This window comes from Hylobates moloch, unplaced genomic scaffold (genome assembly GCF_009828535.3).
Source record: "Hylobates moloch isolate HMO894 unplaced genomic scaffold, HMol_V3 SCAFFOLD_18, whole genome shotgun sequence".
Lineage (NCBI taxonomy): Eukaryota > Metazoa > Chordata > Mammalia > Primates > Hylobatidae > Hylobates > Hylobates moloch.
The window spans coordinates 78,366,490-78,390,428 of record NW_026652293.1 but is presented as its reverse complement, the minus strand read 5'-3'; the positions used below and the strand labels follow the sequence as shown (position 1 = coordinate 78,390,428).

General features: G+C 45.2%; 1 protein-coding gene across 2 annotated transcripts in view; it reads left to right on the top strand.

Moving 5' to 3' along the window:
* The window catches only part of SMYD3 (SET and MYND domain containing 3), a 739,205-nt gene that overhangs the window by 612,239 nt on the left and 103,027 nt on the right, over nt 1-23,939 (top strand). For both annotated transcript variants that reach the window (XM_058430809.1, XM_032137675.2), the window contains 2 exons: nt 7,386-7,473; nt 12,574-12,748. In XM_058430809.1, coding sequence (XP_058286792.1) covers nt 7,386-7,473; nt 12,574-12,748 — 263 coding nt within the window. The remainder of the gene's footprint in view (nt 1-7,385; nt 7,474-12,573; nt 12,749-23,939) is intronic.

The following is a 23,939-nucleotide window of genomic DNA, read 5'->3' as shown; positions in this document are numbered from 1 at the left end:
TAATTTTTTATTTTCCATCCTATACTCCGTCTCTCTTCAATCTAATTAGAGTTTGCTTGAGTACTAGATAACAGGAAGTACTGGGAAGCAGATTACCTTTCTCCTGTTCCTCCTCTTTTTAATGAGAACCGTCTGAAACTGGCCCAGCATAAGAGTTTCAACATCAAACGCTTGCAAGCTAAGTGAACACATCTGTTGAAGTGTTCGAGCTGCAAGGTGGGTCTGGGTGGATTCGTGTGATGTTTAACCTGACGGAGCCAGTGGCCACTTTCCCGAGTTTATACTCAGATAGCCTGGCCGGACTCCAAACTTTCCCTGTGGAAGAAACGTAGCTTTGTAATTCACAGCAACTACTGGTATCTGGCAGGTAAACTTCCTACTCTGAAACCCAAAGGAAGTGTTTGGCCAGTTGATGTAAGCGTGTTGAGTGATACCCTTTTCTGTGGTGGTGAGATGATCTCATATCATCTGGTACCTATTTTTACAGTTAAGGAAATGATCCTGGGGTATCGATTCAGCAGCTGTGGATGAAGGAAGGTAGGTGGCCTCACTGATTCATCCAGGGATAGATGGAGCCAGGGACCTCTGGGCCAAGAGCGCCGTTAGAATCTCAGGATGGTGTCTGAGGTGGAAGCCAGGAGAGGTGAGCGAGCCCCCTCCCCAAATAACCCGTGACGCGATTGTCAGAAAGCGTGGGGCCGGAGCCAGCGTGGGGTTTCCGACGCTGGGGGAGGGTGTCACACTTAGGCTCTAAATGATGACCAATGCCAGCTGTAGTACTTGACAAATACCCATGGCTGCAGTGGGAACTCTCTGATCTTAGTGCAGTAATTTTAGAGTCAAGGTCGACGTGTGCTGTGAAAGGAACAACCTGCTGTCTTGGTTGGGATTCTCTTTGTTGTGGTGGAGTTAAGGTATTTTATTCTTGTAATACTGTTGCCCATAGGTTGTGGAAGATCACTTCTCATTCACTTGATCACCAAATATTTACCGAGCGATTTACCTTGCGGGCACCGGGAGTACGGCTATGATGAGGTCACGGTCCCTCAGGGCGTTCTGAGGGTACCTGGGGAGGCAATCCAGGAGACCATTAATGTCAGCTGAGGGCAAGGGGTGTGCAGAGGGGCCTGGAGGGCCAGGCTAACCCAGAAGGCAGAACCAGAGAAGGTTTCCTGATAGAGTACAGCAGGCGCTGTGTCCCAAAAGGACAAACGGGAAGAAAGCCAAAGAGGTAAATGGAGTGGTGAGCTGAGGAAACAGCCGAAAGCACGCTGAGTCCTGGCAGAAGCCACAGGACAGCGATTTTAGTTGGAAGAGTGGGTGCAGTGCAGAGATGGGCATGGGTAGGATTTTGGGGTGGAGCTGTGAGGGGAAAGAATGGGGTGAGCGAATTGGGAGGGCGGTATTCAAGGGGCTTGTGCGGTCAGAGAGAGAATGGACAAATGAGACTCGTTCTTACCTGAGAACAACGGCACAGTTCTGTCTTAAATGAACTAGCTCCACGATTGTACCGTTTAAAATAAAGACAGGCTTTTGAAGGACTTCCCTGGGGCTGTGCAAAAGAGTGGTCGCCAGAGGTGGAGCTCAATTGGGTCTGCACTGCTGAAATCACTGGAGTGGTTACATAGCAGCCATCCAGACTAGCTGCTGCTTCTGCAGGCGAGGAAGCGGAGGGCCAGGGAAACGAAGGCTTGCCCGGGGTCGTACAGTGGGTCAGGGCAGAGATACCAGCAGTGCTGCTGGAACCAGCAGGTTCTTAATTCTCTCATTTCCCAGGAAAGTCAACTTTCTTAGGAATCCTTCTGCTTCTAGGCTGAATTCTTTTTAGCATTTGTAGAAAAATCAGCAATAGTATATTTGATGTTTAAATGAATGTCAAATGAATGTTTCTATCCTCTAAAAAAAAATTTCAGGACTCACCCATTCAAGCTCCTTTTACGTGGTAAAAGTAAAATTCAAAGAGATTTTTTTTTCCTAAATAACTTTGTCCTGAATTATATCACGTGTCTTTGTGTTTGGATCTGGAATAATGGAAATAAGGATATAAATTTACTCATTTTATACCCCAGGGACTGTGATAAAAAACATAGTCATTTACTCTTCTATTTGCAAATTAGAAAAGTAGAAGATTTAAACTATGCTTCCCTAAGTAGTTTTTCTGTTTCTGTACACATGTCCTGTTTATACACCTGTGCAGCTGAATGTTTTCCTCCAGCCTGGTGTGGAGAGAGGGGAGATGAGACAGACCCAGTGTAGACATAACTGTGAGTAGCAGCCACAGCGGGATGGGTAGGGGCAGGGAAGTTGGAACCTGAGAGGCAGTTACCATAGTAGAACAGTCCAGGGAGGTGATAGCTATTAGTGAGTGTAGCTTTGTCTAGCTCCAATATAAAATGCTCTCAGAGGTATCGTTTCTAAAGGTTTAGGAGCAGTTTCAAAGCTTGCTTGCTCTTCTGTTAAGCAAATAAAGGCTTAGGGTCAACCTAAAAGAACAGCTAATCAGATTATGTTCACTGGTGGCAAATTTAGTTGTGACTGTAATCCCCGTATGAAATTGTTCTGCCCTGGGCTGTGGTCTCACCCTGCCTGATAGAAGAATACGAGATCTGCTGTGGGTTCTATGTTGGAGGATTCTACTCTCCTCTTTCAATTCCTAGTACTAGATAGAGCTTAGGAAACAAGGGTGAAGATATTTTGAATTTATTAACTCAGATAGGAGTTTCACCTTTTAAGCAAGTCCAGGAGAGAAATCAAATTTAAGCATGAAGGTACTAGAAAGAGCATGGGCTGTGGAGCCAGACAGACCTGGGTTTGAATCCTACCTCTGGCAGTTAGGGGTAGAAGGACATTTGGACCAATTATGTAAGCTTCGGGACTATCTTGCACCTCATTTGTAAATAACAGGTATTGATGCCGTTCAAAGACGTTGTGAGGAATAACTGAAATAAACGCAAGAGACATCAAATCATTACCAAGTTAGTTCACTTCTTCCAGATCCATTCTATAGATGTTCAGCAGAACACTTGTTAAATATAAGACTGTGCTGGATGTTTGGAAGAGGCAGGATCTAAGAAGAATAAGACCTATATTCAGCTCTAAAGAGCTTACAATTAAGTGGGGAAGATATGACATGCACACACTGCAGTCCACAAGCTCTGGCCACACTGGCCTCTTGTTCCTGGAACATTCAGGCATGCTTCTGCCTCCGCACTTGCCCTCCGCTCTCCCTGGAACTCCTGTCTCCTACTCCTTCACCTCCTTTAGAGCTTTATTCAAATATCATCTTAGTGAGACCTTCCCCGATCATCCTGTTTAAAATGAACTCCCTGGAGCCAGTATTCCCCATCCCTCTTCCCTGTTTTTCCCCCAACAAAATGTGTGTGTGCGCGCGTGTGTGTGCGCGTGTGCGCATGTGTGTTTGTGTGCATGTGTGTGCACGTGCGTATGTGTGCACGTGTGTGTGTGCGTGTGGGTGCGTGTGTGTGTGTGCGCATGTGTGCGTGTGTGTGTGCGCACATGCGTATGTGTGCACGTGTGTGCGTGTGTGTGTGCGTGTGGGTGCGTGTGTGTGTGCGCGTGTGTGTGCACGCATGCATGTGTGTATCTTCTCTTGCCGTGTGTTCCACCTGCCTCTTCAGTATGAACACCATGATTATCTGATTTATTTATTGCTCTATCCCTACTGCCTAGAACAGTTCCTGGTTAGGTACTCACTAAGTGTTAATGGAATAAATGAATGATCTAACTAATTAATTCCAGGTACAGAGAGGGCCAGGCACAAAGAGCCCCAGTGGCCAGAAGAGCAGAAGGTATGTTAGGGACTACATTTTCTGTGGCTGCTGTAACAATTGATCATAAATATAGCATCTTAAAACAATTCAGATTTATTATTTTAGAGTTCTGTAGGCCAGAAGCCTGACCCAAGTCTCAGAGGGCCAAAATCAAGGTGTGGGCAAGGCTGCCTTCCTTTCTGGAAACTCCAGGGGACTGGTTCCTTGCCTTTGCCAGCTTCTGGTTAAGTTCTTCTCACAGCACATCACTCTGACCACGGTCTCTTCTGCCTGCCTCTTCTACTTCTAAGGACCCTTGTAATTATATTGGACCCACCTGGAAAGTCCAGGATCCTCTCAGCTATTTTAAGGTCAGCTGATTAGCAACCTAATCCCATCTACAACTTAATTCCCCTTTGCAATGTGACCTAACATATTCACAGGTTTGGAGAGCAGGATGTGGACATCTTCGGGGATCCATTATTCTGCTTACCATAGAGACTAACAAGCTTAGATCTAGGGTTTAAGCTGCCAGTTGTGAAATGTAAAACTGGAACATTCAATCCAGAATGGCCATGATTGTCAAGATCTGATGGGTGAACTTGATCTGGGAGGCAGTGGGAAGTTGCTGAAGGCTTTGGAGCAGGAGAGGAAGGTGATCTTTAGGAGATGAAGATGGGCTTAGAGCAGGCATTCGGAGGGAGACTGTTGTTTACCTTCTTTTCTTTTCTTTTTTTGAGGTGGAGTCTCGCTCTGTTGTCCAGGCTGGAGTGCAGTGGTGCGGTCTCGGCTCACTGCAACCTCTGCCTCCCAGGTTCAAGCCATTCTCCTGCCTCAGCCTCCCAAGTAGCTGGAATTACAGGCAACACTAGGCCCAGCTAGTTTTTGTATTTTTAGTAGAGATGAGGTTTTGTCATGTTGGCCAGGCTGGTCTCGAACTCCTGACCTCAGGTGATCCGCCCGTCTCGGCCTCCCAAAGTGGTGGGATTACAGGCATGAGCCACCGCACCCAGCCTGTTGTTTACCTTGTTAAGGTAAACAATTTGATCTCCTCCCTCCTCCATGTACAGAAAGCTAGGGACGTATTTAGAATTTCCTTTAAAAAAGAAAAAGTGCATCTACGGTGTCTTTTTAAAAACCACTCTACTGTATCACACAGACGCACAGCACATACACATGGAGGCCCACAAAGCCCAGTTACGCAGACACAAGCGCTCCTGTCTCCTCATACACACACCCACTGCCCCAGCCTGGGGAGGAGAGTCTCAGGATCTGTTTTCTGTGGTTCGTGGTGCTCTGCCCCCCCCCTTTTTTTTTCTGCCCTGGCACACTTGAGTGATATTTCTTCTTCCCAAAAACACAGACTGACTCTGGCAGCGGTTCTCATGGGGTCGTTCTATGAACCTCCTTCAATGGGCACATGGGAGTCTCCAGGGAGATGCCTAGAGTATGAAAATGTCCCTCCTTCCTCACCCTTATGTCACCTCCACACTGGCCCTGCTTTCATGTAACTTCCTAGGGTGGTTCTCGTCCCTGACACCCGTTGAAAGTCTCATGGATAGTGAACACCTGGTTTTGAATAGTGTCTTCTGAGAGTGCTTACCCTTTGACTAGCCACCTGAAAGCAGCCCTGTCCAATGGGACTTTCTGCAATGACATAGGGAACTGTTCTACATCTAGGTTGTTCAGTGTGGTAGCCACAGCTGCATGTGGCTATTAGCTTCTTGGAATGTGGCTGCTGCAGCTGAGGAACTGAGTTTTTTATTGTTTGAATTAATTTAAATTGACATAGCCACACCTGGCTGGTGGCTACCTATTAGTGCAGCTTTAAAGCAGCAGGACTTGCTGAGCATGCTGAAAAGACCATAACAGTATCTGTGGTGAACAGGGTAATATTTGCCAAGAAGATAGGCTTTTGGAATCAAACAGACCTGGGGTGAGATTTTGGTTCCAAGCTAGTGTTTGTCAGGTAAGTCACTTCATCTGAGTCTCAGTTTTGTCATCTATAAACTGGGGATAATCAGTGATATATTAGGGAGAAAGATGTTAGGCACCCTCTGACCTGGAGGGAAGAATATTTCACCTCTAAATTGTTGCACATAATAAACATCAGACCTACTTTTCGTTGCTTTTATTATTATTTTTCAGTGTTCTATAGACAGTGTGCCCTCTCGTTGCCTGACCCAGAGTAGACTTCTCCCACTGCCTGCCTGTGTTACCCCATGGGATTTGATCTTACGTACATAAAAGAGCTATGTGAACATAACACAACATCAGTACAGCCTTCAGCATTGTGCACACATGTGGTTTTCAGTCATTCATTCAACAAGTGCTGATGAAGCAACTGCTATGTGCCAGGCACTGTGCTAGATGCCAGAGGCACACTGGCCAACGGGAAGCAGAGGACCTGCTTACTAAATAGGAGGGCAGACATTTCATACGTGGTAGCTCATAATTTTATTTTCTTTTGAATTTTGTCAGTGTTGGGGATTTTGCTTTTAGTTTAGGTGGAAGTCAGAATTGGTTCACATGGGTGTAGTTGGACTTTATTCTTAATAAGGTTTTAGCTGTAGGTCTCCTAACAAATAACTATTTATTCTATTCTCCTTCTGTTTTTTAAAATATCAGCTTTATTGAGGTATAATTCACCCAGTTAAAGTGTACAGTTCAGTGGTTTTTAGTCTCTTTACAGAGTTGTGCAACTAGCATGATGTCAATTTTAGAGCATTTTTATCACCCCAGAAGAAACCCCTACCCATTAGCAGTGACTCTCCAGTTCCTTCCAATCCTCTTAGCCCCAGGCAACCACAAGTTGACTCTGTCTCTGTGGATTTGCCTCTTCTTGGGCATGTCATATCCATGGAATCATACATGTGGTCTTTGGGTTTGGCTTCTCGCTTAGCGTAACGTATTCAAGGCTCATCCATGTTGTAGCATGTATCAGTCCTTTATTGTGGAAAGGTTCATCCATGTTGTAGCATGTATCAGTCCTTTATTGTGGAAAGGTTCATCCATGTTGTAGCATGTATCAGTCCTTTATTGTGGAAAGGTTCATCCATGTTATAGCATGTATCAGTACTTTATTGTGGAGTCATATTCCATTGTCTGGATATATACCATATTTTATTAGTTGATAGACATGTGAGTTGTTTCCATTTTTTGGCTATTATGAACAATGCTGCTATGAATGTTTGTGAACAAGTTTTTGTTGAACATATATGTTCATTTATCTTGGGTAGATACCTAGGAGTAGGATTGTTAATATGGTAACTCCAACTGGTAACATGAAAACTCTACATTTAACCCTTTGAGGAACTTCCAGAGTGTTTTCCAAAGCTACCGTTTTGCATTCTCATGTGCAGTGTATGAGGGTTTCCGTTTCTCTGCATCTTCACTAACCTTTGCTGTTATCCTGTCTTTTTGATTCTAGCCATGGTAGTGGGTATCAAGTAACATCTCGCTGTGGTTTTGCTTTATCTATTTCCCTGATGGTAAATGATGCCAAGCATCTTTTCAGGGGCTTGCAGGCCATTTGTATATCTGGGAGAAAGGTCTGTTCACGTCCTTTGCCTGTTACTAATTGGGTTATTTGTCTTCCTTTTCTGGCCTGAGCAGGATGCTGATATGCTAACTGGTGATGAGCAAGTATGGAAGGAAGTTCAAGAATCCCTGAAAAAAATTGAAGAGCTGAAGGCACACTGGAGTATCCTTTCGCCTGTGGATTAAGGTGGACTGTTGGATGGTTTCCTTGTTTTCTTGAAGCCCTGTGGTAATGAGGCCAAAGGCGGGCTTTGACCTCTCCATGAGCCAGTGGTTTTCATTCTGTTCCATGGTCACAGGCCACACCCCCGACCCCAGCCAACAGTTTGAGTAATGACAGGGAAGATCGTGGCAAGATCAGCGTGAATAGTAACTCACTACCTTTAGGTAATAATCAAAACTCATGGCCCAGTAGCAGTAGGAAAGTAAGAATTAGTCTCTTTATATGTAAAAGGTAACAAATTCCTCAATTTTCTTCTCCCATAACCACTAACATCTCTAGGAAAGAATAGCTTAGAATCCTTGTCATTTAGTGCCATTGACTGTCAGACCCAGAAGCTTCGTATTAAACCAGCCGTGACTACAGTGGCAGTGGGGATTGCTGCATGGCACATTTTCTCAGCATGAATAATCATGACCACAGGTGGGCCAAAGTTCAGAGTAAGGAGAGACCACGCAGGATGAAGGTCATCTGGGAAGGCTCCACTACTGTTTTACTGTGCACGATAGCCTGAGTCGGGGCAGGATTTTGATAGGCTGAGGTTGAGAAGGAGGCTGCTCCTGGTAGGGGAGTTCACTGGAGCAAAGCTGTGATGAAAAGAAACCGCAGGCAAGAAGGAAGAGATCGAGGTGCATGAACAGACTGCAAAAGGCCATTCAGAGGCTCTGGGGTAAATTGTATCCCAGGCACTAAGAACGTCACAGATGAGGTTTCCAATTTGCTGACGATGCTATTTAAAGAGTTGTAAAGAGTCAGAGAAGGAGGTAGAGGGAGGTTTCCAGTTTTAAAGGTGAAGGACATCATTTTGAATCGATAGCCCACTGAGTTTATTAGCAGTCTTGGTAAAGAATCTAGGATTGGTTACTAAGGAATGGAAAAGAAAGCTGTGATCATCACGATGCTGCCTGGTTTCTCCAAGAGCGAGTGAATCCACAGTCACAGCTTTCTTTGGTAAAGTTTGTATCGAGACTTCAGAAAGGGATTTGATGAAAAGTAATCAAGAAACTTACGTTAGATGTTAGCAAAGGTAACTGAATAGCTACACTGAAAAAATGATGTTACATGATTCAGTGTCATTCTGGAGTGTTGTTTTACCATCTCGGGCCTCTTTAATGCATAATTCCCTACCTTGAATGAAGATACAGAGGACAGGTTTATCGAATCTCCAAAGTGACGTAGATGGGGAGGGTAACAGAGGTGGGATGATAGAATCAGTATCTCAAAAGAAAAAAAAGACTTCAAAAGATCCCTAAATGTTTAAATGGTGTCCAAGTTTTAAAGACATGAAATATAAAAAGAACATATATAAAATTTCTATTTGGATCAAAAATTTCAAATATGTAAATATGCATAAGAACATGTGAAAAAAATTTAGGGCTTTAGTAAATAGCAAAATTTAACAACATTTAAGAGTATAATATAATCTTACTACTGTGATCTTGGGCTGCATTAATGTTGATTATAAAATGATAGAGATGATAGTACTGGTCTGATTATTTCTAGAATTTTCTATTCAGTTTGAGGTGGGAAGTATTAAAAGGGATATAGAAAAACAAACTAGTTTTGAGGGGTAGAACTGAAATTAAAGAGGGATTTGAAACTCTATCTATGATGAGATGGAAGATACTAGGAAAACAGTCAACTCTGGAAGCAGGAGTTGTTGATGGGCTCAGAGCCTTTATGTGCAGAGGAGTAGACTTGTTCTGTGTGGTCCCTGGCAGCGGTACTGGGGCCCATGGATAACCCAGCCAGAGTTCAGTTTCAACTGGACAAGGTTTTACTGAAAATGGACTGTATGCTGGGTACATTGCTGGTCATCATTCACCTGATGGTTCAGACGGAAGTTAGAAAACACAGCCCTGCACTGACTACTCTCCTATATTGTGGGGTAGTAAAATATCCATTAATACATATTTAGGTAAAGATACAGACTTATGGCAGCATCAAAGACACAATAGTCAACTTTGGGAAGTTGAAAGATTTCACAGAGGAGGTGACCAGTGAGCTGCGTCTGGGAGGATCAGTGGGAGTTCACCGGGCCAACCAAGAGAAGAGGCGTCCAACACAAGGAGTGATCTGTGCAGACGCGCAGAACAGGCATTGCTGCTGAGAAGCTGCCGGCTGTGCAGTGTGAGAGGAGGGGAAGGTGGCAAGGCCTTAACTGCCATGCACAGGTTAGGCTTTATAGGTGAGAGGGGGCGGTGGGATGATTTTTTAAGCAGTAGAGTAATATGATTAAGTGAATAAAAGCTCTGTGGTCTGACAGTCGTTGAATCTCAGTAAGTTGAGTAATTCCCAAGTGAATCTACTTTGCTTCCCTTTCTCTTCCCCTGATCCTCTTATGGTCATTTAAAAGTATTCAGGAAAAAAAGATATCTGTTCTGTCCACTAGGAATCTATTCTCTTTGGGTGCACTCTCCAGCCCTGCTAGGTCTAGAGCTCAGCTCCTTACTGGAACAGAGTGACTTGTAGTAAACACCACACAGATGCCAGGGACTAAATCTTTGAGCAAACACATGTCAGTAGTAGCTTGGGGGGAAAAGCCTCTTAGTTAAAATTATTCCATTTTTTTGCTCACTGGGCTGTTTTGCAGGAAAGGTTTTGCCTTGTTTGGCAAGAGACAGTTGCCAGCATTGTGAAGGGAAATTGGCACGTAGTCCCTTCCAGCTTGCTGGGGGGTAAAATAGACGCATTCCTATGAGTAGCTGCAGAACATCACATCTGGCTTTTATTTCTAAGGGCTGTCACCTCAAACCTCTTTAGAATAAGTGGGAACATACATAAACGAACAGGCAAATAATAGTGGAGGTCAAACAGCACAATGTTAAAATAAGGTACAAGTCTTGCCACAGAAATGTCTAGCAATGTGTAAGAGACAGTCATTCCTCCTGACAGTTCGTCAAATATCTAATCCTGGAATGAAAAGCCACGGAGGTTAGCCCAGCCATCTGTTACAAAATCAGTGCATTGCCTAAGATATTGCTTCCCCCAACCTCTAGGGGATACATTCAGCAAACTTTGAACATACATGTCAGATGAATGCAAGAGCAAATCATGGACTCACTTTTCTTCAGGAAATGAACCTTTTCTGGGATCAGGGTCAATTCCTCCAAGACAGGACTCATCCTAAAATTGTAGTGGGTGTGATGGAAAAGGCTCTCAGCTGTGTGTTGGGGTGCTTTAAATTCTCGTCAAGGAACTCATCTTTTGGAGTAAGATACTTTGCCTCCGGGAGGCCTTTGCTGGAAAGAAAATACATTTCCTGTGAAAGTTCATAAAGGTATTTGTCTCCACTCTCAGGAGTGGCTTGATTGGTTTATTAGAAGTATATGCTAATGTTTCCGAAAGCCATGTTCTGAGAAGGGTATGGACACTCGAAGAGGAAGGTTTTGCTGGACAGAGTGGGAGAGGGGAGCATATACAGTGGGCTGTCTGTTCAGGGCTGGGCATGCTCTGTTAGGACCTCAGCAAAGAGGGTTTTGAATTGGGGGCAGGGGATGGCACAGAGAGCATGGATTGTAAAGAGACCAGGTCATGTGGAAGTGAGAGGGGTGTGGGGGCCCGAAGGGAAGTTCAGTCAAACTCAGTCCACTGAACCACTTTCTTTAAGCCCAGTCAGGCTCAGAGGTCATGTCACAGAGGGAAGGTGGAAGGCACTAATGCCTGTGTAGCGTGTGCTTTGTGCATGCCACGAAATGTTCCCCACTGTGTCTCTGACACCCGGAACTCTACCTGGCTCATGAGAGGACGCATCACGAATTGTGTCGTTTTACATACAGTATATTACTCATACTTACGTTGACAGTCATTTTCATTTCTAGCCTATCATTAAACACTTTGACTTCCTCAGAACCTCAAATCTGATAAATGACAGGACCAGATTAGATCTGAATCTAGCTTTACTACAGTCAAAGGCTAGGCTGCCATTTCTGATCTTCAAACCTTTTCCCCCTACTGGAATGACAATATATGAAGCAGATGAATTTGGAGCTCCACTGGGTGAAGGTGAGACAGGAGTGAGAGAAGGACAGTCCCAGTCCAGCACCCTCCTTGGTCTCCAGCTCGCCCAACACAGCGCACAGCGAAGAAACTGTGAGGTCCCAGGGTCCCGCGCTCTGGCCTTCGCTCTGTTTCCCAGAGAATGCACTGGGGAGGGATTAAAATCACTCTGCATAAACCATGTCCTCAGTCCTCTGACTGCCTCTGTAAGACAGGGAATATCAGTTTTAAAAGTGAACTCACTCCAAGGCTACATGAGATTAAGTTATTGACTCATGGTTAATCAGAAAGTCAGCGGTACTGAGCAGTGGGCATTGAGTCTTCTCCCCATGCTTTTTAAAGCATCGTTTCCCTTGCCAGTAATTTATGTGCATAAGCCACGTTCCTAATATTGTCTCTTATTTGGGGGGTTTAAAATAACACATATTTTAATGTATTTGGTTAAGTACAGGCTTGGGTCACTTTTGCTTTATAATCGAAAAAGATAAAATCCACTGGAAATCTAGTTCTTCAAATTGCTGCACCTAGTGTGTGCCTGTGGGTTGCGTGTGTATTTGGGTTCACATATGCCCAAAACTCAGACAACACAGAAGCAAACATGAGCTCTTCCTTTTGAAAAAGGAATCTCTCTAAAGCATCTTTAATTTCAAATCAGTTTTTAAACAGAAGCTAACCGTAAGTAATTTAAAATTGAATTAGCTTAATCTTTAGTCCAATTTAATAAAGGACTGCATTTATTTATGACTAGATTTAAAGAGAACACATCTAGGAGTGTGAAGAAAGAACAGGTCTTTGGAAGTTTTAAAACTCCAAAGCACAGGCCTGGTTACAAGAGTTTGTTGATGTAAACAGAATTTACTTCACTGAGATGCCTCTTCTGTGCTTTTGTTTCTCAAGTGTTTTTTCCAGGCAGCTCATCTGTGAAAAATAACGGGTGCTTCCTTCCCTCCTGTGCTTGGGAGCTCTTCAGCCTTTTAGAGAATCTAATTTTATTTGTTTTTTTCTTGATGAAGACAGTGAATCCTTAACTAAGGTTAATAACAGAGTGGGAGCAGGTTCTGGCCATGTGCCAGGCGATCATAAGCAGCAATTCTGAACGGCTTCCCGACATCAACATCTACCAGCTGAAGGTGCTCGACTGCGCCATGGATGCCTGCATCAACCTCGGCCTGTTGGAGGAAGCCTTGTTCTATGGTACTCGGACCATGGAGCCGTACAGGCGAGTCCCAGGGAGAGGGCTACCATAAGGGCTAGGCCGTCTTCACATTGGGCAAAGGATCCATGTTGTGAAGTCATTCTGATTACTACTTTGCATGGAGCATTTCCAGCTGCTTCTCAACCATTGTGTAAAACCAAGTCTTATTTTATTCATTCCTCTTGTTCATTCACTTATGCATTCATTCATCATTTTTAAAGTTCCTTCCACGTGTCAGACACCGTGGGTGTACAGAAACTAATTAGATGCTGTCTGGATCTGGAGCAGATGATTACAATACGACGTGGCGCTTGCAGTGACAAAGGCAGGCTGGGTGGTGGGGGAGCTGGAGAGGAATGTGGCCTCAGACCTAGCTTGAGAGGCTGTGTCATTAGCCTCTGCTGGTGCAGGTGAGGATGGCCATATGGGGCCCTTGGTCTGGCGGACAGTAAGAATGGTCCCTTCTCTCTCTCAGGATTTATGCTTCCAGTTGAATCATTTGCCTTCATAATCACCTTGTGAGCCAGGGAGGACAGCAGGGAGACGGCCCTGCCTCAGCTTCTCCTTGAGTCAGGTGAAGGAACTATTGGTAATTGCTTCTTGACTGATCTCAGCTCCTCGAGACCGGTAGGCGTTTTGCCCTGAGATGTTTTTATAACTCAGAGAAGCTTTGAGGGGGGTAGTGTTGAACTGCTGAGAGTTAGGCACTGGTGGATGTTGCACCCTGATTTGTAGTGGGCTGAGAACATAATTCTAGAAGGTGAGACTGAGAGCAGCCGAAGGGGAAGGGCACGGAGACATGCAGACCATAATCTGAGGCTGGAATGGCTCAGTCTCCAGCACAGAACAAGGTTGCTGACGGGAAGGTACCTCGAAAGCACCTGTGACCAGGAGCAATGGCAGGGGGAGGAGGTCCCTGGAGAACAGGGGTTCCATCCTGGGCAGACCTTTAATTTCCCAGCTTTGCAGACTGTGCAAATACTGTGTCAGCCCAAAGGGGCGAAGCAGAGGGAGAATCCAGGGCCAGACCTATGCAATGTAGGACAACAGGCAGGGAGTGGCTGTAAGTGAAGAGGAGCAGGTGGAAAAGTGAGATCCAGGGTACTTCCTGTTCCCGCTAGAGGAAGTCTCTCAGGAGACATCTGGGAGAGGAAGTTCCCGGGGTCAACATAAGAACAGAAGTGAGTCCAGGGTCTAGGATATTTGTTTGGACAAAGGTAGGAAACCAGAAATGAGGCATTTGGTCGGGAAGCCAGTCGTGAGCCAGGAGCTTGGTGCAGTCCACGAGGAACCCGAAGACGGCAGAGGCTCCACCAGCCAGGTGGATGGCAGAGGTCCCTGGCCAGCCAGTGCCACCAGCCTGACCCTGAGCATGTTTTCGGGACTTCTGTAGGTGGTTTCCTCCACTGCCTGTGGGTGAACAGCTTTGGAATCCAGACTGTGAGTCAGCTTTAATCAAACGTATAAGGGATTGGCTTGAGGGCTGAGACTGTAGACTTTCCCATAAGCAGTGAAATGCCTGCTCAGAGTGATCGATCTTGTGGGTTCTCGGAAAATACGAGTTGCATTCAAAGAGATAAGGCTTCCTCTCTGAGCCTTAGTGTTGCAAAAAGAGGCAGGTCAGATGGTTGGCGTTACCTCTCTGAACTCCAGGGCTTGCTCTGAGGAAGCCAAACCACAGCCTCTGGGTGAGCGGATAGACTCCATCCAAAAGACGCAGACTGAAAAATACCCTTCTTTCTCCAGGCCCCCATCAGCAGCCGCTGGCTCCCTCACTCTTGGCTAGCGCTGCACCGACTCTTCTGCCTCATCCTCCCTTTCGACACTCAGGCTGCCCTGCTGGGGCCACCCTTAAGCACAGAAACTTTACATGGGTCCACGACATCCATAAAGACCACACGCCTACAAGGGTGTCTGTTCTGCACGTATTTTGCAACCTTCTCTTCCCCAGGTCTACGAGGGCCTCTTTGAGGCGCTAACTTACACCTTAAGTGGCTGGCAGCTTGACTGACTTTACAGTTAAACAAAGCGGCCTTTCTCGAAAGTGAGGCCAAGTCCTCCGCCAGAATACGGTCCATTATGTTTGGAAAACGTTCGGTTCTGTTTATATGGTGTTTGGCAGGTCACAATCTCTCCGTAAATGTGTGCTCTGTTCTTACGCTGGGTGACAAATTTCCAAGCCTCCTTGGATTCCCTTCCCTGGAGTGTGTTGAGTTGCTTTTTGGTAGTATTTCAAGAAATCCCATCTGCACTGATCCACTTCACATGAGTGAGGTACGAATCATTTGCTATTAAAGCTGTAGTTGAGGAAAAGGCTATAAATAAACCAGAACCAACAAAGGTGAGAGAAATGGGCAGGGTAGATGTTGTCACACTTTGCCTTTTTCCCCTTTAGCTCAGGCAGAGGTAAAAATAAGGAATGTGTGCAAATAGGTCAGGTACCCTGCAACCCCGTTAGCAATTTTAGAACAAAGGCAGGAATGGAGAAGGGGGCGGTGGTTTTTCACCTCTCACATGTGCATGAGGGAATTCACGCTGAGCGCTCTCAGCCTCCGCATCAGCTCCCTGCAGACGCTGGAGGTGGGCCTTTTGCTCACCTTTAGCCAAGGACACAGACAGTTAGCTAGGCATGAGTTACCAAGGGATGATTGCATTGCCATCTGCTGTAACAGCTTTACAATGTTAATATATTGTTTGCAACAACTAGATGGAGGTCAAGTCTTTCTTGATGATTTTGTCACTCCTGACCTTGACTAAATTTTAATTGCTGACCTTAGAGGAGAAAGTGCTCCTGTTCCATTTTAATCCAAGTTCTGGCCTTCAGCTCCTTTCTTGCTACTCTGTCATTTATTTTTACTCTATAGATTTTACTCAGTTTTTATGATGCAACTCAACATTAGGTCCTTCATATTTCACAAAACAAGTTAGAAATCGTATACAACAAAATGTATAATATTTAGTATCAGCCCATAGTATGCCTTCTGATAGTATCGGCATATGTATGTGACTATGCAAACTCATCTGTCCCTTAGCATTATAAACATGAAGTAGAAGGAAAATAATTTTAAAATACTTCATAAATTTTATTTAAAAGTTTAACTTAGTCTAATGTTAATTCGCCAATTAGTAGTTCAGAACTTGGGATGCATTTTCCTATTAAAGATGGTTACAGATTGTGGTGATGTCCCCAGACTAACCCATCAAAGTCTACTCAGCCTTTGATAGCACCACTGTATGGGCTACAAATTCCCCCCGCCAGCTCCCCAAAAAGGAGAGAAAAATACAAAATCGAACACATTGTTTTAAAATTTTTGTGTGTCGAATACTAATTAAATTTGACTTTTCCTTCGGAACTAGAGAGTGATAAGGAGATATAGAGGGTGTTTCCGGCTTTGAAGAGGACTTTCAGGACATTTGCGTGCTCTGTTCATTTCTGTTGCGAGATTAGCATATGCTTGTAGGGAAGGACAATTTAAGAGGACAGAAAGGTAAAAATCAGCCTCATCTTCAAACTGTTGTCCCACTCCTTAAAGATGGGCATGGCTAGAAGTTTCCTTCCGGGAATGTTCTGTGTGAGAGTGGCCGGTCTGAATATATTCCAGAGCCACCCAGACCTCAGTCTTAGCATGGTGACAGAGGATTGAAGGTAAACAGTAATCCTAACCTTCGCCAGAAAACATGAACAGTGGTTCCATCGTAATACACAGAATGTTTTCTTAAAGCCCCCGCTTCCCCCATTCCTTTTATTTTGCTTTCCCAGTTACTCTCAACTCCCTTCCCTTCAGAACTGTTCACGTGGGCTCTTCCACTTTCTCCTGCACTTCTGCCTTTTTCCTGCTTGTCTTGCTTGGCGAAAGACTCGTTTCCAATAGGTCTTTTAAATACGCCTGCTAAGGTGGTGTATGGAAGAGTGGGGATTAGAGAAAAGGGAAGGGAAGCCAAGCCAAAGGTCCTCCTTAGTGTGGGGGAAAAAGAAGGGGGGGGAAAAAAAGGATAACTCCCTAGTCCATGTTCTGTAACTTTTTTCACTTTACAAGAGAGTGTAGACATCTGTCTAGATTAGCTCCAGATTAGCTACCTTATTCTTTTTAGCAGATACATAATAATTCATCTCATGGATATACCATAATTTTTAGATCAATCTCTATCGTTTCCATTTATGTGTACTGTGTCAAACAGTGCCATGATTAATTGAATCCATAGGGTAAATCCATATGAGAAATTCCTAAGTGGTAACTTGGTACATCAAAAGTTAGGTCCCCCTGAACTTAAAGTAAAAGTTGTATTTATTTTAAATTTGGATAACCATTTCCAAATTGTACCTCTCCCCACACACACACCAAAATGTCACTCTTTCCTCAAGAAAATATGAGAAGAGATGACGTTGACTGCCATTGTATCTGATCTAAAGCCATTTCAAAACGTAATAGGGCCTTCATCTCTTCTTTCATCGAAGCCCACATTATAGGGTAAGATTTGTTGATACTAATTTTGTTGTCCATAAATAGTATTTTTGTGCTGGTGGGAATGACACTTTTGTTACGTACCTGGGAAAAAGGCAGAAGAACAAGAATGATGAAGAGACTTAAGTTGTGATCAGAGAAAGAGGCAAGGGAGGTGGGCTATGAAATCTCCATCAAGGAGAAGAAAGCTGATGAGAGTGATATTTCAGCTCAGATAGTTTTCTGTGCTTTGTTGTCAGAAAAAATGGGGGCAGGTGGAAAGAGTGGAAGTATAATGCAGACAGTAGTTTTTGTACCTGACATGGTTACAAATCAGGGGTTTGTAACTGAGAGATTGCCAGTTAATTACATAGCCCATCAGTTTTTAATTTTGTGGGGGATTTTTTTTCTCCTTTTTTTGAGAAGCTTTGGAAGATAGGTTGATAAACTGTAAGATTTCCTCATAACAGGACCTTCTACTACTGTTTTCAAGCGGGCTTTTCTGAAGAACTCCAGTTGTTCTTTCAAGGGTTTTTGTCAATGTGACATTCTGGTACAGGAGCCTGCAGAGCTTGCCCCGTACATGTTACCGTGGGAGGACCTGAGAGCGCGTTTGGTGCGGTCACATGCCCAGCGCTTGCTTGGGCCTGCCCCTCCCGATCCCGCATGCCAGGTGCGTGTTATCGTGGGAGGACTTGAGCGCATTTGGTGCAGTCACGTGCCCAGGGCTGGCTTGGGCCTGTCCTTCCTGACCCGGGCCCAGGCGCGTGTTATCCAGGGAGGACCTGAGTGCGCCTTTGGTGCAGCCACGCGCCCAGCGCTTGCTTGGGCCTGCCTTCCTGACCCCGCATCCCAGGTGCATGTTACAGTGGGAGGACCTGAGCGCGCGTTCGATGCCATCACATACCCAGCACTTGCTTTGGGCCTGCCCCTCCTGATCCCGCATGTCTCCGTATTGCTCAGATGTTGTTAGCTTGTTCTCTGAGGACGCTCGTGTCATTGTCTCTGACAACGAAGCTCATTCCTAGAGGGCAGGCAGGGTCCTCGGCTGTTGTATGTAGTTTAGAACTTTCCTAAACCATGCTCATGGAGTAGGACCTAGAGAACAAATGAGAGCCAGTTCTCTCCCCAGAAGAAGAAATAATTATCTGAACATCATCCAACATTCTTTCCATGTATGTTGTTTGCCATTTATTGTCTCTGATGAGATTTAGAGAATTATTTCACCCGATAAATGAATAAATGTTTTCTTCTCTGCTTATTAAAGTGAACAGTAATCTTTTAGCCACTTAATCATGTTTTCTATGCTGTAGTTTTCAATTAAAGTATCTTTAGTGGAAGACCCTCTATACAAGACTTAGAGCTGTGTATGTGCGTGTGTTCGTATGTGTGAAATACTGACTTATCTGGCATACCTAATCAGGGCCTCTTTCTGTTTGCTGTCCATTCTGTAGGGTTTATTTCTTACTGGGACACTGGGGCCGTGATCACCTGCACAGTGGTGGGGGAAGTGTCTGTCAAGACCCAAGCATTTTTTAAAACTTTTCAATATAAGCCTTTAATTTAATTCTGAAAGACTTTCTTAATTCAGAATCTAGACATAAAATACAATGAAAAAGGAGATGAAGGAGGGGAAAATAGAGAAAGAGGGAAGATGAAGAAGAAGGAAAGAAGATATGACAATGACTAGTAGACATTTATTACACCACTGACTTGCGCTTAGGCCTTATTACTTGTGTTTTACTTCTGTGGATAATCCAGGGCTAATATGAGGGTTTAGGTAGGAGGTAACGGAGAACATTATGACCAGTTTCTCTGGCTCTTCTTTTCTTGGAACAAGAGAAATGAGAACATCTCTGCTTCAGCCATCTACTCTTCGAAAGTACCTTGACTTCCTTTAGCCCTAATCACCTTGCTTGAGATGCCACCTGTACATTTGGGTAAAGACCTTCATTGCCCAGCTTTGTGGAGTGGTTCCAGCCCTGAACCTACTGGTTGTGTGAGAATGACCTAGCCTTGTATTCTTACTTCTGGAAGAAAAATCTAGGACAATCTGTGCATGGAACTGGCATAAGCTCTGGCCCTTCAACACCTCTGAAAAAGAGGAGGCAGGATGCCTTGGGCCTACTCCTTCTCCTGAATGTAGCAGCTCTTCTGACCATTGCTGTCAACTCAGGCATTTGAACAAGTGTTCCACGTTCTGACAGAGCTTTGGATGACAGCAGACAGGCTTAGGCGATCGGGCAGCTTCGCATACCACGCCTTCGTCTAGCTTGCCGATTTCCCATCTGTCTTAAGGATGAAACAGAATGATTGGGTGCTGCTGACGTATGTGTAGCCTCTACTGGGAAGGGGAGGTGACCCATTCACTGCTTCCAACATGCTGCTGCGCATGGCAGAGCATGCATAAAGCCTGTGCTTTCCGTCACCTCCTGGCCATACATCTCTATAGTGTTTCACTCCTGGCTACTAGAGGCCACAACTCAACCATCTTTCAGAGGGCCCCATCTTCTGTTGCACTCTGGACAGCAGTGCCAGAATCTGCTGCTGAACTTTATTCTGGTAACTCTCCCTGTAGCAAGAGTGCTAGATATAGTCCACAGCCACTTTCAAACAAGAGAATTGAGGAGCTGCTTGTTCCTTCCCCTGTCCCCGTTATGAGCTCCACTGTGCAGCTGTCATCCTGCCCCGAGTCTGTGCGTGTCTTTCCACATCAATGCTAGCAGGCATGGGCTGTAAGAAATGAGATATCTGTAGGAATGTCCATCTTACTTGTATGCAAGAAGTTGGATATGGCCTTTAGGAGACAGAGCAAGAGCTATCATTTGGACTACAGAAGCCTGCCCGTCTTCTTTACCTGATTCTCAGCTTACTGCATGGCCTCCTGGATGCATAGATCATGGTTGATTTGAATGGGTACATCTCACGTTCCTGGGTCAGGCACTTACTCATTTTTTTCCAACAAAAATATTTATGGAGACCTACCTACTTAAATGCACTGTGGTAAACAAAACAGGCAATACGAAGTCCTCCTTCTGGTGGAGCTTACAGATAGCCATCAACAGCCAGCTGAGGGGCGCCTGTGAGCATCTCCAGAAAACCAGGCCTTTGAGAACCTGAGGGGGAATTGCTGGACCAAATCAGGCCTGGCCAGTGATGGACAAGGTTTTTATTTTTTACGTTTTATTTTTTTGAGACAGAGTCTTGCTCTGTCACCCAGGCTGGAGTGCAGTGGCGCGATCTCGGCTCACTGCAAGCTCCGCCTCCCGGGTTCACGCCATTCTCCTGCCTCAGCCTCTCCGAGTAGCTGGGACTACAGGCGCCCGCCACCACGCCTGGCTAATTTTTTTTTGTATTTTTAGTAGAGACGGGGTTTCACTGTGGTCTCGATCTCCTGACCTCGTGATCCGCCCGCCTCGGCCTCCCAAAGTGCTGGGATTACAAGCGTGAGCCACCGCGCCCGGCCTGGACAAGGTTTTTAGAGTGCTGGAGTAGAAGGCCCTTCAGTGGATCAAGTACTTATCTCTCTTGGAGGTCCCTGATTGATTTTCAGGATTTCATTCATCATTCTACTACTTTAAAACCTCATATAGAGAAGTTAGTGCCTCTGATTTCCCAAAGCCCTCCCTATGGCATTCTTGGAGCTGAAACCCCCATTTAGCTCCATGCTGTCATCCTCTGAGCTGGAAGGGTACCCAGAAGTCAGGGCCAGCATGCTCAGGCCTTGGAATGACTGGCCTAAAGTTGGAGGCTGTGCTCATGACCAGCTTGATGGGTGCTAGTTGGCCACCAGCGGATGCCTTCTCCCAGAAGCCAGCAGTCCAGGGGACACTGAAGGGGGTATATCATCATTTGACATGGCTTTGTTTATGCAGCTATTTTAGGATAGCCTCATTAACTTTTTATTTATTTTTTGAGACACAGGGTCTTGCTTTGTTGTCCAGGCTGGAGTGTAGTGGTGCAAAGAATGCTCACTGCACTGTTGACCTCCTGGGCTCAAGTGTTCCTCCCACCTCAGCCTCTTGAGTAGATGAGGGGGGACCACAGGCACACACCCTGACACCAAGCTAATTTAAAAAAAATTTTTTTGTAGAGGCAGGAACTTGTAATGTTGCCCAGGCTAGTATTGAACTCCTGGGCCCAAGTGATCCTCCCACCTTGGCCTCCCAAAGTGCTGGGATTACAGGTATGAGCCACTGAACCCAGCCTGGGATAGCTTTAGAATCAAACTTAAACTCTCACCTACCTTTACTATAAAATAATGTGTAAAATAGAGGTTCTGCCCTGAGAGATTATTTGCCTAAAACACTTTCAGGTTCTTTATACCCAGTTACAGTTGACCAAGTGATTAAGTATCAACAAAAATTGTGCAGTGGCATTTCTGAGAGCCCCAGGACCATGTGGGGTGGAGCCAAGAAAGCCTGTAAGTTAGGTGGCTTTACATCTGGCCAGGGTGACCTGTGATAGCATGATTCCGCTTGCATTTCTCATTTCTGCCCCTCCTTTGCCTCCCATCCTTACCTGGGACAAGGATATCAATTCCTTTTTCCTCCCAAACCCCAAGTTATACATAATTCCCACCCATTTTTAACTCTTCCCTGGTTCTTGGACCCTCAGGCTATGCCAGGACCCTGGAAACACATACCTTTTCTGTCATCATCAAGACAGTGAATAGGCCGGACACAGTGGCTCACGCTTGTAATCCCAGCACTTTGGGAGGCCAAGGCAGGCAGATTGCTTGAGTCCAGGAGTTCAAGACCAGCCTGTGCAACATGTTGAAACCCTATCTCTACTAAAAATGCAAAGATTAGCTGGGAGTGGTGGCATGTGCCTGTAGTCCCAGCCACCAGGGAGGATGAGGTGAGAGGATCGTTTGAGTTGACTAGCCTGGTGACGGGAGACCTGTCTCAAAGTAAAATAATATAAATAAAATAAAATAAAATAAAATAAAATAAAGATGGTAAATAGCAGAGCTCCTAATTTCAAATCAGGAGTGATAATCCTGCACTATTACCACCTTAGGCCCAAGTTCTGGTAAGAAGTACCCTGATCAACACTGGGTTCTAGGGAAGTCTCCTAAGTGGCAATGCCACCTGACTCCCCTTTTGGTCCATACACATAACTCATCTCTGCTGGAAGTTGGAAGATCTGCCCCCCAAACCCCCTCAAGGTAATTGGAGGTCTTCGAACCTTTATTTTAAAGCACTGTGTAAAATATCCTCCCAATGCCACTTTCCTCCATTTGACCTTCACCAAATCCTGCTCTTTCTGATAATCCAATCCCCTCCTTTAACACTCAAGCTCCCAGTCAAGAACCATGTGCTAAGGGGAGCTGCTGGATTTCCTGTGGCAGCGTGAGTCATTCTAGCTAGCACTTAGTCTACTGGGAAAAGTTCAGACCAGGCAGGAGCCACTAGAATCTACTTTGTACCTTTGGGATAACTTCCTAGTGAAAGTTGTTCTCCAACTTGGAGGGACCCTGGTCCTGTGCCTCCTTGGTAGCAGTATCCAAGGAAAACAGAAGTTCCCAGCTGTAGCTTTCACCCAGCCCACAGATGGTCCTAAAAGGCTTCCTGAACTCTGATGTTTTAGGTACTAATTCCAGGATCTGTCTTCAGAATCCATTTGTTTTTCTGTCCAGCCTATCCTCCTTGGAGAGCTTTCATTCTGGCTCATATACTTTCTCTCTGCTCACTGTCTACATTGTACATTCTCCTCTGCTGCTCCTCCCTACCTGCCGCAAGGATACCTGTTTCCCTTTACTCCAAAATCCCACAGCTGTGGACCAACCTCACTCATTCCCAGTCTACCTTGCTTGGCTCTTGAGCCACCAACCCAGGCCAGGACATAAGAAATACCTTTTGTGAGCCTGGCACAGTGCACCTGTAATCCCAGCACTTTGGGAGGCTAAGGTGGGAGGATAACTTGAGCCCAGGAGTTCAAGACAGACCTGGGTGGCACAGCAAGACTTCATCTCTACTAAACATAAAAAAAAGTAGATTGGCCTGGTAGTGGTGGTTGGCGCCTGTAGTCCCAGCTATTTGAGAGGCTGGGGCAGGAGGATCCCTCGAGCCCAGGAGTTCAAGGCTGCAGGGAACCACCACATGCTCCAACCTGGGTTAAGAGTCAGTCCCTGTCTCTTAACAACAACAAAAAAGGCATCAGTCATGGTGGCTCATGCCTGTAGGCCTAGCACTTTGGGAGGCCAAGGTGGGCAGATCATTTGAGCCCAGGATTGGGACCAGCCTGGGCAACATGATGAAACCCCATCTCTACCAAAAAAAATACACACACAGAAAAAAAATACGTAGGCATGGTAGGTCAAGCCTATAGTTCCAGCTACTCCGAGAGGCTGAGGTGGAAGGATTGCTTAAGCCCATGGAGGTCAAGGCTACAGTCAACCATTTCATACCACTGTATTCCAGCCTGGGCAACAGCATGAGACCCTGTCTCCAAAAAAAAAAAAAAAAAAAAAAGACTTTCTGTTGGATTTGCCTGACTTTCAGTCTAACAAACTTCCTTGTGCAACAAGATGGAAGCCACACTCCAGTCCTGGGGCTAGGTCACCTGAACAGGAAAACATTTAATTGTTTGTGGTTCACCAGTGTGTATGGGGCTAGGTCATCTGAACAGGAAAACATTTGTTTGTGTTCCCCAGTGTGTGCGAGCAATATATATGATCTGAGAAATTGCCTTTAGGCATCCTATGTTGTGAAAGCATTTCCAGAATAAGAATATTTTCCATTGTAGTTCAATTTTTTTAAAACTTGAAC